We start from the raw sequence: 13,252 nt of genomic DNA on the forward strand, positions 1-13,252 counted from the left end.
TCTATAAAATGCATTGCTGTTCTGTTGTAAGTGATCTTAAAGATTCCTAAATGCATCTACTTTCGGAAGGCCAAATAAAGTGCTTTTGCTTTCACCTAGAAACACACAGCGTCTCCCTGACATGCTGCTTCAACACTAACTGCGGTTACTTCTTTCTTTGCGTGAACATTTAGGCGGCATTACACAAATATTTCCACATAGTGAGGTAGACATGTGGGGGCGTGTTAGAACGAGCCATTTTAGGGGGGCGTGGCAGAGTCTTAACTTTGATAAAGAATATCTCTTTGGTTTTGAGACTTTAGTCTTTGCAACTTCAGGGATCTTATCTATGCACAATCAGCTTGTAACACTCCAAAGAGAAAGGAAAACTTGAAATCGCATCATATGACCCCTTTAAATATAAAAAAAAAATTCTTAGTGCAAAGATGTCTCATAATAGGATTCAGTGTAATATAATCTTTTGATTTGGGGGTGAAATGAGACTCTCTTTGTATTACTTTGTGAGATTCACCTGTAGAGCCTCCAACAAAATACAAAGAAGCACCATAAAAGAAGTTAATCTTGTGCTGTATTTCATGTCTTCTAGCTTCACTTCGAGTGAAATAGTTTTTAATACTGTTCAAAGAAAGTTAAAGAGTTACTCTTTGGTTTTGTTCCACAGAGAATGCTTTCTGCTTTTGTTGATGCTTTATGCGTTGGATTGTTTTGCTTGGCTTGGAGCAGAAGCGTGTGGTTTTAGAGCCGTCACTTGGGCCAAAGTGAAGCGCTGATATCGGCACACTCCTCCTCCATCTGTCCACGACTATGAGAAGTGGGAAAGATCCACTGCGGCCACAGACCAGACATTAATTACAGCAATTAAGACGTCTATAAAACAAGATGTGGGGAGTCTTATCTGCAAAGAGCCATTTTATATCACATACTGGTTTAATAGCAGCTGCCGAATGTCTCATGAGATTTAAAGTCAACGAGAAATTGGACTGTTTACTTTCTTAATGCACATTTCAGAACCACGATTCATCATGCATGCTATTCCAAAGAAAAAATCTCACATTATAGAAGTATAATGGTTAAACCTTTTGGTTAATGGTGGTAAATTTAGCTCCTGTTTCTAGGTTTCTGTGCTCATGGCTGAAATGAGACATTTTGACATTGTCCAGCTGTCTGATCCCGGGTCAGATCTGTAACGGAACATGGCTGTAAGCTGATGTGATTCGGTACATTACATGTGTTATTGGCAGGGTCATAGAGGAGGAACATCCTACAGCTCCAGCGCTCCTCAGTATCTTTCATTCATTTTATTTCCATTTCTTCTTGTCTTCTCTATCGTCTGTTCACATGCTCATGTTCATTCTCCCTGCAGAGAAGCGGACGGATAAGTCGATGGTTTCGGGGGCCATCAGGCTGAAGATCAGCGTTGAGATGAAGGGAGAAGAGAAGGTGGCTCCTCCTCATGGGCAGTACACATGTTTACACGAGGTACGTCTGACATCAGCAGCTCAAATACACTGCAGACATCGCATTCTTAATCAGAATTTTGTCTTGCTTTAAATATACAAATATCAACAAGTCTCACTAAATATTGTTAGATTTTTGATTGCAACAACAACCACTGGGTCAGAAAAAAAATAATAAAATAAAATAAAATTGAAATGTAAAATAAATATTTCTGTACATTTATTTTATTTTAAGAATGTTAAAATATTTTTTACTGTAAAACAAGACCAAATGTAATAAAAAATTAAAAATGAAATATAAAAAAAAGCGAAAATAATTGGACTCTGAGTTTAGATATTTTGTCTAATTTAAGTGCCTCAAAATGCCTCATTTTTATATTTAATAAAAGTGAAATTTAGGTTTAGTCATGCTGTTACGTATATCATATTATTGCATTAATTGTTATGAATTGTTATATTATATTATATTTAATAAAATATATTTTATATTCAGAAAAGTGATAATTAAATATAGTCATGTCATTACATATATCAATGCATTAATGCATATATTATATTATATTTAGTAAAATGTATTTTTTATTTAATGAAAGTGATATTTAGATTTAGTCATGCCATGACATACATCATATTGCATTAATTGTTATGAATTGTTATATTATATTATATTTAATAAAATATATTTTATATTCAGAAAAGTGATAATTAAATATAGTCATGTCATTACATATATCAATGCATTAATGCATATATTATATTATATTTAGTAAAATGTATTTTTTATTTAATGAAAGTGATATTTAGATTTAGTCATGCCATGACATACATCATATTGCATTAATTGTTATGAATTGTTATTTTATATTATATTATATTTAATAAAATGTATTTTATATTTAATGAAAGTGATATTTATATATAGTCATGTTATTGCATATATATTATATTACTGGATCTTGGTGCCACATTAGCAACAATAGTTCATTTCTGTGAAACGTCAATACGGCCACCATATCGGAAAGTTAAGGATCTGCCAAAACTCAGCACATATTTGTGTTGCATTATGAATTGTGTTTCAGGATCCACTGACGTGTGAAATCGATCATGTGTGGCTGGAAGGGTTTGTGTTAGTCTGGCCCACGTCTCGCTGGTTCTGTACCACCGTCGGCTGCGTAGTGTTGTGGCATTTTTGTCGGTGTGATGACAGTAGGTTGGCGCCCCGAAATGTTGACCTTTCCAAGCTGGCTGTGCTGTTGATGTTCCTCGACATCCATTCCATATCAGTGCTGTTACAGTTCATGCACTCGAAATGCCCTGCACGCTTCCTGGCCCCTAAACGGCTTCCCACTTCTGTTGATTTCTGTGCAGAATCTCTTCCACTACCTGACGGAGTTGAAGAACAACGGAGTCGTGAAGATCCCGGGGGTCAAAGGTGACGATGCCTGGAAGGTTTACTTCGACGACGTGTCGCAGGAGATCGTGGATGAGTTTGCCATGCGCTTCGGTGTGGAGTCCATCTACCAGGCCATGACGTGAGTTTCTGATGTTTCATTTGCTTTTTAATAGAGATTGGGAGTCAGTCATTGAACAGAAAGCAGCCGATGGCACACATACACCCTGCGTTCGCTTATTTAACGTCCTGCTGTTGTTAAAAGACGAGGCTTGGCGTATTTCACGACTGAGGCTGATTGTGCTTCAGCAGGAATTTATGAAAGCCTTGTTTTGTGTCGATGAGTCTGTCGATGACTTACGGTCATACATGCACATGATGGCTTTATAAATCACACTGTTTACTAGAAATGCTCAGGCTCCCAATGAAAACCTCTCAGCCTCAGCACACACTCTCTCTTTCTCTCTGTTGGCTGTTTGGAGCTGTAATTGATTTGGGCCCCTGCTCTGAGGGCCTTTGCCCTCATAATTGCATCTGGAGTTTATGTCCTCTTTCTGTCGCTCTCATTCTCATTTCTATCAGGTGATCTTTCTATCTTTAGTGAACTATTGCATTGCTGTGTAAGAGACGAGAAAATCATGTATGAAACACTGCAGGCTTTGTCATAATTGTGTGCAGGTACACTACCATTCAATGTTTGGGGTTAGTACGATTTTTTTTACATTTTTTGAAAGAAGTCTCACTGAGGCTGCATTTATTTGATCAAAAATACATAAAAAACTGTAAAATATTATTACAATTTAAAACAGCTGTTTTCTATGTGAATATCTGTTAAAATGTAATTTATTCCTGTGATCAAAGCTGTATTTTCAGCATCATTACTCCAGTCTTCAGTGTCACATGATCTTCAGAAATCATTCTAATATGCTGATTTGCTGCTCAAGAAACATTTCTGATTATTATCAATGCTGAAAACAGTTGTGCTGCCGAATATTTTTGTGTAAACTGAGATACATTTTATTTTTCAGGATCTTTTGATGAAGAGAAAGTTCAAAAGAGCAGCATTTATTTGATATAGAAATATTTTGTAACATTATGAACTTCTTTACTGTCAATTTTTATATATTTAATGGATCTTTGCTTTCATTTCTAAAAAAAAAAAATCTTACAGAATCCAAACTTTTGATTATTTATTTACCTCTCATGTTCAGTCCACAGTTTGATATGGGCTGCATTTTACAGGTCATGTGACCTCACAAAAAGGACAGATTTGAGCAGAAAATAAAAATGGATCTCTTTGGCTGTTGTAAGTAGCCTTAAAGTGTATCAGCTTTGACTGTTATTCCCCTCATGTATCAGCAGAGCCTCTAAACGCTGTCTGCTCGGGTTTAGATGATTGTAATGCATAAAGTAGCTCTAACTTGACATTGTAATTTCATATTGCATACAAACAATATAACTTCACCCTGCTTTGCACACTTTAAACAGACTAAAGCAGGGGCGAGAATTTACTTTTTCGCCACTGCTGCCAACTGTGGGTGAATTCAGATAAATTACTGGCTGTAAAAATGCATTATTTTTTCATTATTCTTTCATTGAAAATATATTTTCAGCACTCATAACCATGAGATCATTTAGATGAGATCCTTTAGCTGTTGTTCACGTCTTAATGCCATTGCATCATAAGATGAGGTCGTAATTGCACTTTCTGTAAAAATGCACCTGACATGTGAGAACACTTGATTTTCTTCCTCATGTTTTTGTTTTGTTGGCTTAATGTGAGGAATATTGCACATATACGTTCTGGAAAAACTAACTTTCGAAGGGTAAAAAAACTTTTGGCATCCTACAGTTTCCATTGCACATCATGACAGAATTTCTTTAGTAGACAGTATATATTTACTTTACTTTCGTTACAGATTAGCTTATTAACAGTTCCGTGTAATATTGCAGTTTCTAAGAAAGTTTCTGGCTGACTGGCAAAGACATTTTGGCACTTGGTGAGATCCTGCGTCTGAATATTTATTGTTGTTCCAGAGAGATGTCAGGGTTGATCTCTGACTCTTAAAGCATCCTCTGATTTGTTTTTCTGTTTTAGGATAATGGATATTGATTCATTCAATAAATGATAGTCTTCCAGCAATGAGCGTTTGGTACTGACCCGCTGAATCAGACTTATTTATACACTCTATACGGAAATCCCACAGCACCAGTGATCCATACAGATCAAGTGTTCTGCTGTGATTATGTATGAGAAATTGTAATGAACCTACTAAAGTTGATGCAAACGGTTTTTGCATGTGCATCTGTTGCATATGCATGTGATCACATCTTTAAATCTGCTGGACGATGTGTGGAAATGATCCTCCTTCCTGAAGCTTCCAGTGGATGCTCACGTTTGTACTCATGACCTTTTCCCTGTCCTGTAATCATAAACAGAGTCATGTGACCCGTCGCTAATGTTATTAGAGATGCAGCCTGTATTTTGTACCATTCAGCATTTTTTATTGCTGAAGGGGGGATAATGATTTCAGGGTGAAATCTTCAGTCATCAGCAGCATGTTGGTTCACAGGTTTACAGAACATGAATCACAAATGAGCTCCAGCCTGTTGAGAGCTTCCTGGAAGGAGATGAAGATTAAAGATGAGTCTTCATTTCCTTTAAGAAAATCATTTTATTTTATTTTATTTAAATTATTATTATATTATAATAAATACAAATTATATATATATTACATAAGTATCATTTATTACAACAAAACTTTATGTATTTTAATTTATTTGATTTTAAAATTAAATTTTATTTTCAAATGATATGGTTAAATTTATGATATATCACTTATTACAGCAAGCTTTGTTTATTTATTTATTTTAAAGTAATTTATTATGTATATAACTTTAAAATAAATTATGTAATTTATTATTATGTATTTATTATGTAAGTATCATTTATTACAACAGAACTCTGTTCTGAATTTGTTCCTTGTCTTTAGGAATGTGAATCATAAGGTTCAGATTCTGATTTACTCTTAATGATTCTGGTGCCTTAACCATTATATTATTCTTTTAGTACTTTTGAGAAGAAGAATTAGTCAAAAATACAAAACAAAAATAATAATGACTTCGACTAAATCTAGTTTGTTGTTGCATGCAACCAGTGGATGTGACACAATTGAGTGCTTTTTCATTATTTTGTCTTTTTCTTTTATTGCATTCGATTCCAACTGTAAACTGATAAAATATCATTTCTTGTGCTCTGTCACTGTAGATTTATAAGCTTCCCAGACGCTCAACAATCACCGTTTTCAACCATACTGAAAACACAGATCCTGTGAATTTCCCAGTGATCTCAGGAGAGTAACTCATTACCAGATGATATCACAGATATTGATGTTGCGTGGGAATTTAAGACCTGTTTTGGAGGGAGGTGTGCACAGAGGTTAAAGAGGACATCAGATAGAGAGAGAAGACGAGTCAATACTTGCTGGCAAGTTTTATTTCTCTGATTTACAGCGGAGCTCTGCGGATCACTGGAGCAGCAAGACGAGGATTTTAAAAATGAGGAAAGAGCGAATGGTTATAGGCTGAATGGAAAGCAAGCTGTTTCCAGGCAACAGCAAGTCAACACCCTCCATCAGATATCATTTATCCTGATTTAGCCATCAGCATCTTTCAATCATGTCTGAAACGGGAGGAGGGAATATGGAGAGAAGAATGATAACTCTTCACCTTTACTTGGAGGCACAATAAGTCTTCATTCCCCTGTGTGTCATGATGGCCCGTTTGGGCTCAGAGGTCACGCTATCAGAACTAATGAGGTCCAAATCAATGTCTGCATGTACTAATGTACGGTCTCACTTCATTACGGCCTACAGTTTCTGCTCACAGACTTACTAGGAGTTTCAATTAGTAGCAAAAATTCAAGGAAAGTGAATGAGGAGGCTGTCAAAGTGTGGTTTCAGTCTGTGGGTTGGTTTATGTGGGCGTGGCTGTGATAAGTAGATTTGTTTAAGTGGGTGTGGCTTCGAACTGTGTGTTTGCTTAAGTGGGCGTGGCTTCAAACTGTGGGTTGGCTTACGGTGGTGGGGCTTACATAATCACACCAGAACACTTGATCTGTATGGATCACTGGTGCTGTGTGATTTCTGTATAGAGTGTGTAAAAAAAAGTCTACAGCTAATCATTGAGGTTAGTTCCCCTGATTCAGTGGGTCAGTACCGAACGCTCATTGCTGGAGGTTGGTTTAAGTGGGTGTGGCTTCAAACTGTTGGGTGCTTAAGTGGGCGTGGCTTTAGTCAGTGGCTTGGTTTAAGTGGGTGTGGCTTCAAACTGTGGTTTGCTTAAGTGGGTGAGGCTTTAATCAGTGGGTTGTTTTTAAGTGGGTGTGGCTTCAAACCGTGGGTTGGCTTAAGTGGGTGTAGCTTCAGTCAGTGGCTTGGTTTAAGTGGGCATGGCTTCAATCAGTTGATTGTTTAAGTGGGTGTGGCTTCAATCATTGGGAATTATAGTGGTCTGTCACCAATAAACAACGCTATTTTAGTATTGTTCATATACTTTTATAGTTTTTATTTTGAAATAGCTTTTTGTGTATTTTATGTCATCTTTCATTTTAATTTTATCTTAAGTTGTTTTTTATGTACTTCTATCTCTTTTTTTTTTACCAAATATTTGATATTGCTTTAATTTATTTTTATTTTAGTTTTAGTAATTGTAGTACTTATTTCAGCTAGTTGCTTTTCTTTCTTTTTTTTTTTAAAGTTTTTCAAATAATATTTATTTTTTATTTTATTTCAGCTTTATTTCAGCTACCAAAACCTTTTTCAGCATTTTTTCATTTATATATATATATATATTGGTATATATACTTTTATATACAAATGGTTTTGTGGTCTGTGTGCTGCTTAACATCCAGTTGAATCATTTGTCATTAGAGTCATTTGACAGTAATTCATTCCAGAATTTTTTATTTTTTTTGCTGCTTTATTTAGCCAATGTAAATTATTTATATTCATAACAAAAGGAGAAAGAGAAAAATCTGTTTATATGGACCATTTGTTTATGTGTAACGTAAAAAAAACAAATAGCACTGTATTATATGTAAGTGTGTGTGCAGTATACATGTGAGATGCTGTATTTCACTGTGTGTGTGTGTGTGTGTGTGTGTGTGTAAGCCCCTTTGGCCTGCTGCTATTTTTAGTCTATGTCTCTCTTCTTTCTTCTCCTAACTCTTTTTCTCTCTCATATCTTTCTTTAATGAATCTCCTCTTAACAGTGGCTGACATTACTGGCCAACTTCCTGCATTGCCCTGCGGCTTGGCACACGACAGATCTGTGTTGCACTGTCTGTTAATTTTGACAATATAAGATGGATCGTGCAGCTCATTTCATATGTGCATATCTCAAATAATTGTTTACTTGTGTGACACGTCCATAGTTATTCCATATGATAAGGATGCTACAATGCCCTGGTAAAATGTTCAAAAAATTTAATTTTCAGTTTGTGCTTTGCAAAGTCATGTTCCTTATCAGTATTTTCAGTTATAATATTTCTGCGCAGTACAAAATCTGTCTATGGGGCATTTAGGAAATGTATTCGGTTTCTATTCTCTTTTTGTTGTTGTTTTAATATTGTTTAAGGGAAGTAAAATTACAGGAATCTGATATGAAATATACATTGTTATGGGTGTTCAACCACACATCAGTGTGTTTATGACTGAATCTAACATCTGTTTCTCTCTCTCTTTCAGGCATTTTTCGTGTCTCTCGTCCAAGTACATGTGTCCCGGTGTTCCCGCGGTGATGAGTAACCTGCTTGCCAACATCAATGCCTACTTCGCTCACACAACAACGGCAAACACTAACATCTCGGCCTCCGACCGATTCGCAGCATCCAACTTTGGGGTTTGTCAGTCTCACTGCTGATGGATGGATGGATGGATGGATGGATGGATGGATGGATGGATGGATAGATAGATAGATAGATAGATAGATAGATAGATAGATAGATAGATAGATAGATAGATAGATGGATAGATGGATAGATGGATAGAAAAGAAAGATGGAAAGGTTGATTGATGAATAGATAAATGGATAGACGGACAGATATACAGATGGATTGATTGAGAGATGGATAGATAAATGTGTAGACAACGAAATAAACAGATGGTCGATGCATTGACTGATTGATAAATAGATAGCTGGATGGACAGATGTATGCTTTCATGAAACCATAGATGATTTTTTGATTAGATGGACTGATTATTGAATGAATGGATGCATGGATGGCTGATTGCATGAATGATAAGAGGCATTTATTATTAAATGAATTGATGAAAGCATTGAAGAACAAGCTGATGGATGAATGAACAGAATGATGAATGCATGATTGAAGGATGAATGGATGATATGTAGATGATTTCATTTCATTTACTGATCTGTTTTTGTGACTTTGTTTCTTTTGTAGAGAGAGAAGTTCGTCAAACTCTTGGATCAGCTTCACAACTCTCTGAGGATCGACCTCTCCAAGTATCGGGTGAGTTAAAGCAGCAGAACGGCACAGCACATGTATGATCCGCCGCTCCAGATGGATTTTCTCTTTCAGAGATATCAGAAAGAAAAACACTCATCTATTATTCATCGCCATAGAGATAATTTAACCTCTCCATCACTTTTAGTGATCCCCTACCTTAATTTACAATGACATTCAAATGCTTTACGAGCTCTTCACAGAACAGAAGGTCCATTTATTCACACGATTTGAGAAAGATTGTTCTCGACTCGCACTGCCCTTTTTGCTTTTATACTAATTGCAATCTTTGTCTAAATGCGTAACGAGAGAAACACCTCTCCGTCAGACAGAAGTTTCTTCTGGAAGGACGCTTTAGACAGATCGTGTATGACTCTCTCGAAGACATGTGGTCTGTCTATATCACAGAGTGAGAGCTGTAAAGCATTGACAGGGTGCTCACACACACTCACACACACACACACACACACACACACACACACACACACACTCGACTGGCAGGCATCCAGTAAATTCAGTGGCTGTTACCTGCTCCTTTCCAGCCGTCAGCTTCCAGGCAACACGTCCTGACAGTAATACACTCCGGATCTGCTGAGCTCTGTGGATTTGACTGTAATGAAATTCTGAAGCAAAGTGAGTTTGGTTTCTCATACAGCTCGTGTGGATTTGGCCAAGGCAGGTTTTGTTCTTCCAGGGCACTTTAACGCCTCTGCTTTATTAGATACATTTCCACCACTTGCGGCTGTGTTGTCTGTGTTCAATAAACCTCAGGCAGATTCATCTCCTCACCACTTGTACAGGATTATACGTTTCTCCAGACGCCTTGAAATCACACAGAACTTCGGAAAACACTAGACGCTTTCTGCTCAATCTGGCCCCGTTCCACATGCTTTCAAAACAACAACTCTATCATAGCCAAAAATTGATTGCACAGAACTGCCTAAACTTGAAGTGCAACAGTTTTTTTTGTCCATCTGTCTGAAATCAAACAAGTTTATTTACAAATATCATACACTACCATCCAAAAATGTTGAGGTCTTTAAGATTTTTAAAGTTTTAGAAGTCTCTTCTGCTTAACAAGGCTGCATTTATTTGCTCAAAAATACAGTAAAAAATACTGAATATTTGAATATATAGTAAAATGTATTTTTTTCTGTGATGCAAACCTGAATTTTCAGTATCAATACTCAATAGTGTCACACGATCCTTCAGAAATAATTTTAATTTTAGTTAAGGTTTTTATTTTATTTTTTTATTTTATTTTTTTCATGCAATAACTAAAAAAAACAATAATAATGTTTTAAATTTTAGTTTCAGTTTTAGTTGACTATAACAACCCTGGTAGACAACACAGTAAATCTTGTGTAGATCTTTAGATGTTCTGAAGGTTCCTCATCTAAACTCTCTCCTGTGAATCCAACTCACAGTTTAATGATCTCTTACCTGAGCAATCTGTTACCGGCTAAATACTTTTTTGCCCCACTGTATATATATATATATATATATGTTTTAATTGATCTTGTTTTAAGGATGTTATTAAAGGAAAACAAGACCAAAATCCAGGACTCGGGGAGGTACAAACCCAAAAATACTGTGTGAAGTGACCTGCGGCAGCAGAGGGAGGGATGTGGAATCAAAGCGAGTGTGAAAACAGCCTAAATTGATTTGCACGAGTCTCTGTTTTTGGTGGCTGTTGTTGACAAACAGCTCCAGCACTCCATTACTCGCTCTGAATAATTAGAGAGCTGCGGTGAAACACCAGCCAAGAATTACAGCAGCGTCTGTAAATCTGGCATCGATAAAAGTGCCGTAAGCGTCTCTCAGACTGCAGGAGTCTCTCCTCACTTTTACAAAACTATTACATAACCATCCCGACACAAAACTCAGTGACACTTTCTAACCTGTTTCTCCGAGCGCATCTTTTGCACACATGCACACGTATGCAACATCCGCACATGCATGCTCTTCCTCTCATTCTCACACTGTAAATATACTGTGTACCTTCATGCTAGAACAAGCAGGCTGATAGCTTTACAGCCCAACAACACGTTATCTCTATCTGTTGCTGGTTTGGCTCGGGCTGCTAAATCATGATATATTTTGTCATTGGTGCTCATGACGATGGAACACGTTTCTGTTATTAATATTGCTGCATAGTGCATTCTACATAATGCTGCAGGGTGAATTATTTTGACTAATGGTGACATGTTTTTATCCATTCATCTCTGCCAAACCTCCTCAACCAGAGTAAAAGGCCATTTGAAATATTAGCAGGTGAAACACCCACCATATAGATGTTTCTTATAATATTTCAGAGGAAATTTCAGACTTCCTCAAATGCAAATTGATCTTATGTTGATTAAAAATATAATTGACTTGATAACACTTTACTTAAAGCCTTTACATATAATGCATTATAAAAGTAGTTTTAAAGTATTAATAATGCCATGTAATGCATCTTATAATGCAGTGTATGATCTCTTGAATAATTGTAATCAGTTATAATACATTATAATCATGCATTATATTAATGCACATTAATGTATTATTTTATTATAACAATACATATAAATACTTTTCTTCTGTGTGTATATATATATATATATGCACACAACTAATTTCAACTAATTTTCTAAAATCTTGTCTAGTTGATTCATGTATAACTTAAAAATATTAAGTTGAAATTGGTTAATTATATTGATGAGTTAAAGTCATGGAAAATCAGAAGTTGCCATAACTTATTGATTCAATATTTTTTAGACTTATTGATCTTTGTGTAATTTAGAAAGTACAAACTACATATTTTGTAGGTTATTCAAACTTTTTTCCTGTTATGCCAACATACAGGCCTATCTATTCCATCCTACTGAGCTAATGTGCGGTTTCCATCTGTCTCTTAAACATATATATTCATCAAATCCATAGACAACTCTATAATCTTAATCTAGTTATCTTCTTTGTCAGATCTGACATTAATTCTGTTTGCAGGATAACTTCCCTGCTGGAAATCCAGAGAGACTCCAAGACTTGAAATCAACCGTCGACCTGCTGACAAGCATCACCTTCTTCAGGATGAAGGTACGACACTTTCTCACACACACACACACACACACACACACACACACACACACACTTACATAGAGAGATAATTATGCAGGCTTTTACACTAGAATTAAAGCAGCGTGACTCAGCACTGTGACTCACACACAATAAAAACCCCTCATGCATTTCATGAAGGAGAATTCTTTCAAAATTAAAATATGAATGTTTTTTTTTTGTGTGTGACATTCATTGGCAGTCAAAACATCATAGTAGTTGTTATTCAGTGTGAAGGACATTCCTGGTTCCACAATAATTTCCTGCATTAAATAGTCAAGTATATTCAACAAAAATAAAAAAGAAAGAAAGAAAGAAAAAAAAGTCCTAATATAAAACTCCTTTGAAAGAAAATAATCCTCCTCCTGGAAAATAATTAATTCTTTAAAGGGGTCATATGATGCGATTTCAATTGTTCCTTTCTCTTTGGAGTGTTACAAGCTCTTGGTGAATAAAGAAGATCTGTAAAGTTGCAAAGACTAAAGTCTCAAATCCAAAGAGATATTCTTTATAAAATTTCAGTCAACCACGCCTACCTAAAACGGCTCGTTCTAACACGCCCCCACATGTGTGCATCACTATGTGGGAAGATTTGCATAACTATGCACTATGTCGGAAGATTTGCATAATTTGCCCAAATGTTCACGCAAATAAAGAAGGCGTAACTTTTATTCTCGCTGTAGTATTGTTGTTGCCGCCGCCATGACGTGAAGGCACTGTGTGCTTCGTTGTGAAAGCGAAACTACTTTGTTTGGTCTTCCAAAAGAGGACGATATCCGCTTC

The 13,252-nt window shown here is 36.0% G+C and overlaps 1 protein-coding gene across 1 annotated transcript in view; it reads left to right on the forward strand.

Moving 5' to 3' along the window:
* Window positions 1-13,252, forward strand: part of LOC107600875 (protein unc-13 homolog C) — a 157,019-nt gene that overhangs the window by 57,012 nt on the left and 86,755 nt on the right. The window contains exons 13-17 of the mRNA XM_016292856.1: window positions 1,364-1,479; window positions 2,826-2,989; window positions 8,595-8,748; window positions 9,311-9,379; window positions 12,362-12,451. Coding sequence (XP_016148342.1) covers window positions 1,364-1,479; window positions 2,826-2,989; window positions 8,595-8,748; window positions 9,311-9,379; window positions 12,362-12,451 — 593 coding nt within the window. The remainder of the gene's footprint in view (window positions 1-1,363; window positions 1,480-2,825; window positions 2,990-8,594; window positions 8,749-9,310; window positions 9,380-12,361; window positions 12,452-13,252) is intronic.

This window comes from Sinocyclocheilus grahami, unplaced genomic scaffold (genome assembly GCF_001515645.1).
Source record: "Sinocyclocheilus grahami isolate Dianchi unplaced genomic scaffold, SAMN03320097.WGS_v1.1 scaffold14.1, whole genome shotgun sequence".
In the NCBI taxonomy this organism is placed as follows: Eukaryota; Metazoa; Chordata; class Actinopteri; order Cypriniformes; family Cyprinidae; genus Sinocyclocheilus; species Sinocyclocheilus grahami.